At 37.1% G+C, this 4,407-nt stretch overlaps 1 protein-coding gene across 2 annotated transcripts; it reads left to right on the forward strand.

The window, feature by feature from the left end:
• Positions 1–535: 535 nt before the first annotated feature.
• Positions 536–4,154, forward strand: LOC110656985 (E3 ubiquitin-protein ligase At1g12760). Of its 2 annotated transcripts, none has more exons than XM_021814008.2 (5): positions 536–1,342; positions 1,832–1,951; positions 2,041–2,173; positions 3,144–3,308; positions 3,544–4,154. In XM_021814008.2, the coding sequence occupies exons 1-5, from the start codon at positions 762–764 to the stop codon at positions 3,715–3,717; spliced, it is 1,173 nt and encodes a 390-aa protein (XP_021669700.2). In that variant the 5' UTR covers positions 536–761; the 3' UTR covers positions 3,718–4,154. The 2 variants fall into 2 exon arrangements, with proteins under 2 accessions (XP_021669700.2, XP_021669698.2); XM_021814006.2 differs by having other exon boundaries at positions 559–1,342; positions 1,829–1,951.
• Positions 4,155–4,407: the final 253 nt, after the last annotated feature.

The following is a 4,407-nucleotide window of genomic DNA, read 5'->3' on the forward strand; positions in this document are numbered from 1 at the left end:
ATATATCAATTATAAAAATTTATTTATAAATAAATTTTATCATAAAATTTATTTATAAATAAAATAAAATTTACTATAAAATTAAATTTCACGGCCAATTTTTATAATTAGATTATATCTATATTTTTTTAAAATATAATACACAAGATATAAAATTTATTAAATTTCATAAAATTTTATGAAATTAAAGTAACCAAACAAGCTTAGCCTATTTGGCTCCAACCAAACCAATCCGCCATAATAAAAATAAACGAATACAAAAAACTTATTGGTTAAATGGAGTCATTTGATTAAAACCTAATTTTAAATCTCTAAAAAATTATAAAATTAGTAAAAAAAAAATGAAACCTTAATTTGTAGCCTCAATCATTAACAAAACCCACGTGTAACGTGTTCTTCGTCAATACCACAAAACAGTACGTGCTGGCTGGCCACCTGTTTTCGCTTGCCGATAATAACACTAAAAAATATTTATTGAACTTTTATTTATAAATAAATAAATAAGCCTAAGTCTGACAATCCGTGAAAACTGAAAACGGTAATTGCAACTGTAATTACTAATTAACTTACCAACATAACCTGGAACTGAAAATCAACATAAAATTAAAAACCGCGATATCTCCAATATCAAGAGGCATCATAGGCACAGCCAGCGAGATCGCCCACAGTTTTCCTTCCATTTCCATCCTCCAATCTAAAAATTCCTCTTCTCTATTTGATTTTGATGGCATACAGCTTCGATTAATTGTAAAATCCGCAAAATGTCCACCGCGACCTCCACAATTAACACCAGGGTCCCCACCTCCACTCCATCCTCCGATGACATCGTCGACACGACGCCGTTGCTTTCCGCTTCCTCCCATGGCGAATCCGGGAATAATTCCGACCGTAGATTCCCCCGCCATCAAGCCCTCCGCGATGCCGCGCGGTTCTTTCGTCGAGCCAGCAGTCGTCGCTTGATGCGGGAGCCTTCGATGCTGGTGCGCGAGACGGCCGCGGAGCAGCTCGAGGAGCGGCAGAGCGACTGGGCTTATTCGAAGCCTGTGGTGATTCTCGACATCATCTGGAACTTCGCGTTTGTGGCGGTGGCTGTGGCGGTGCTGATATTAAGCAGGAAAGAGCATCCCAGTATGCCCTTGAGGCTGTGGATTATTGGTTATGGGTTGCAGTGCGTTTTGCATATGGTTTGCGTGTGTGTAGAGTATAGGAGGCGGCGGAGGAGGCGAGTGGGGTTTGGAGGGGTGGAGCCAGGGCTTGGAAGTAATGGGAATTCGAGTTCCGGGTCGAGAGGGGATTATGGGGAGTATGTTTCGTTGGCTCAACTGGAGGAAGATGGAACCAGGTATGCTTGCGTGAGAGAGTTGTTATATAATGGAAAACTGATAATTTTATTGTATCATTTGTTGGGCTAAAGTACTGGTTCAGAATCCTTAATTTGAGAAGTATATCATGTGTTGCGTAAGTATTGTTATGGATTCACTGATTTAATACATGATAAATAATATTTGTCATGGAAATTACATAATTTTCTAAACTATTATATATATATCGTTGGGGGTTTTCTGTTACTTAGACTAGAGTGAGATTTAAATGAAGGCTTACAGATTCATCAAACAAAATTTGGCATAAAATGCATAAATGTGATTATGTTCATTATCATTTTTTTACTTGTGATTGGCTTATTTTGATTTTTCCCCCTTTCGAATCCGTAGTTATTCTTTGAAAGATTGCTTTTGGATTGGGATAACTCTGGATTCATGTAATATTTTCCTTCTAAGGTCCGTGTCATGTGATTTTTAGTTAATCATTTCTATCTTAATTGCCGCAGCAGTGTTGCAAAGCATCTGGAATCTGCGAACACATTGTTTTCTTTTATCTGGTGGATCATTGGGTTTTACTGGGTGTCTGCTGGCGGCCAAGCTTTGGCTCGTGGCTCCCCTCAACTCTACTGGTTTGTTTTAACCCTTTCCGCTGTGGTTTGATGTTGAAGTGTTTTCTGCTAGTAGAATCTTACCGTTGCAATGCATTTTTGGTCTGCAGGCTTTGCATAATTTTTCTTGGTTTTGATGTGTTCTTTGTCGTTTTCTGTGTTGCTCTGGCATGTGTCATCGGCATTGCTGTTTGCTGCTGTCTTCCATGTATTATTGCAATCTTGTATGCTATTGCAGACCAGGTAGCAGTCTCAACTTACTATATCTGTATCCTTTTTCTGAATTTTGTATATTTGTAGTATACTCATGGCCTTGAGGGCCCTCCTTGTTAGAAAATTTTCTTATCTTTTGGGGTTGGTTTTGTGCATGAGATGTGCTAGCTGAAACTAAAACCAGCTGTCAAGTCCTCTTTTTCCAAGTTTTTAGTGTTAGATATAAGTGTGAGAATGCATACTGAGGAGTCTGCATGAAACACATGTAAAGATCTTCAATTTGGATTGCTGAATTAAATGAATCACATATTAAAAGTAATATTCAAATAGGACAAGAAGGCTAATCGTAACGGCAACTCTTGATACTTGATATAATTATTGAGCCTTGAGATATTTTCTGTGAGCATTGTATCGAGATGTGAAAACACATCATTGCAAATGCCTTTTTTTTTGGTATGCCATATCCTCTCTCCCCCAACCCTGACTAACTCTTTTACTATTTCTTTTTTTTTTTTTTTGGTAGTCTATTTTTTCAAATCTCCTTAGTACTTGCTTTTCCATCTGATCACCTAGGAGAACTACATGAGTTTCTCAGGCATTTGGATGATTGACTTGGCCATTCTACCTATTTATCTCAGCCTTTTTGGGCACATGTTCTTCAACTTCTTTTGAGTGACTATGCTCTCCTAATGAAATTAATGACAGTTCCAGTGTTCTACTCACCAGGCCAGGGAGGAAGAGGGACAAAGAGAGAGAGAGAGAGAGATAGATAGAGAGAGAGAGAGAGAGATATTTCCTTTTGCATTAATTCAAACTTCGAAGTTGTATGGCCGGGCATTGCTGTATAAACTTTCGCTGCTTGAAATGTTAGTTCCTATGCCTGTGTTGCATACAGTTTTTAGTCAACACATTATCATTGTCTTGGATGTGTTATTGCTATCTATGTATCAATGTCTTTCATGTCTTTTTCTTCAATTTTTTATTCAACCTGTTAAAACAGGAAGGAGCATCTAAGGAAGACATCGATCAGCTCTCAAAATTCAAATTCCGCAGAACTGTTAATAGTGAGAAACTTGTTGGCGAGGCACAAGGACCTCTGGGTGGGATAATGACTGAATGTGGTACAGATTCACCAGTTGAACATGTTCTTTCAGAGGAGGATGCGGTGAATATCTCAGCTCTTAAATCAATTTTTTTTTTCTTTTTTTTTTTTAGCTTGATGCATTTTTTCTTCTATCAGTTCACTTCATAACAGCCGAAATACATGTGACATTTTTAAGCCTGTTTTCTCTTAATGGTATTATAATGAATTCATTATTCATTTTGTTGATTGGCAAATGCTTTTGTTCATGGTTAAAGAATAATTGCATTATTGAAATGGTGCTTGTGGTAACTTGCAGGAATGTTGCATCTGCCTTTCTGCTTATGACGATGGAGTTGAGCTAAGGGAACTTCCTTGTGGTCACCACTTCCACTGTCCCTGTGTCGATAAGTGGCTGTACATTAATGCTACCTGCCCTCTCTGCAAGTACAATATCTTGAAGAGTAGCAGCCGAGATAGAGAGGAAGTGTAGAAGGATTGAAAATAATGTTGCGAGTCTGTGGACTTTGCATTTGGTTCTAGCTTGGGGAGTTGTTCAATGCACAACATGCCATTAGACTAAATACAGAGTTTTATATTCTTCTTGTTGTTGATATAGTTATGGCTATTGTAGTGGTGGTGGCACTCTCTGCTCTGGCTTGTGAAAATGCATGTGTATATTGATGTTGCTGGGGGCATCTGATGCTAACCTCATTGGAGGCACTTGTTTGCTTGTCTTCTGATTTAATTTCTTCGCCCTACCCTCTTTTCTGTTATTTAGGGAACAAATTATAGATTTATGTATACTACTCCCCAAAGGTTATTCCTGTGTTGTCAGCATTCGGAATGTTTAAGGGTTCTTGTTGAATCTGTAAAAGATGTTTTGCTATAGGAATAAGATAAGGTTCGCTCCTTAAATTTGTTGGATTAGTCTCTTTCATCCTTTGCAATCTGCGTATAACTATGCCTAAAGCCAGGTTAAATGATGACAATCTAATGTGTGATGAGTAATTTTAAAACTAAGATTGTTTATTTCATGAAAAGTAAATTTTGTACAAAAAAAAACCTCTTATTTGATATTTAAAATTTTATTAGAATTTAATTTAATTATTATTTTTTCAAATCCCAGAAAAGATTTTTTCTTTAATTTAAAAAAAATATATTTAGATCGTGTAGTTGGGTT

Source organism: Hevea brasiliensis, chromosome 9 (assembly GCF_030052815.1).
Source record: "Hevea brasiliensis isolate MT/VB/25A 57/8 chromosome 9, ASM3005281v1, whole genome shotgun sequence".
NCBI lineage: Eukaryota > Viridiplantae > Streptophyta > Magnoliopsida > Malpighiales > Euphorbiaceae > Hevea > Hevea brasiliensis.

Excerpts from the sequence above, each read along its gene's own strand:
- LOC110656985 (XM_021814006.2), top strand. The coding sequence starts at position 762 with ATGTCCACCGCGACCTCCACAATTAACACCAGGGTCCCCACCTCCACT. Across the intron at positions 1,952-2,040 it reads GGCTCCCCTCAACTCTACTG|GCTTTGCATAATTTTTCTTG; the intron begins GTTTGTTTTAAC and ends TTTGGTCTGCAG. Across the intron at positions 2,174-3,143 it reads TGTATGCTATTGCAGACCAG|GAAGGAGCATCTAAGGAAGA; the intron begins GTAGCAGTCTCA and ends CTGTTAAAACAG.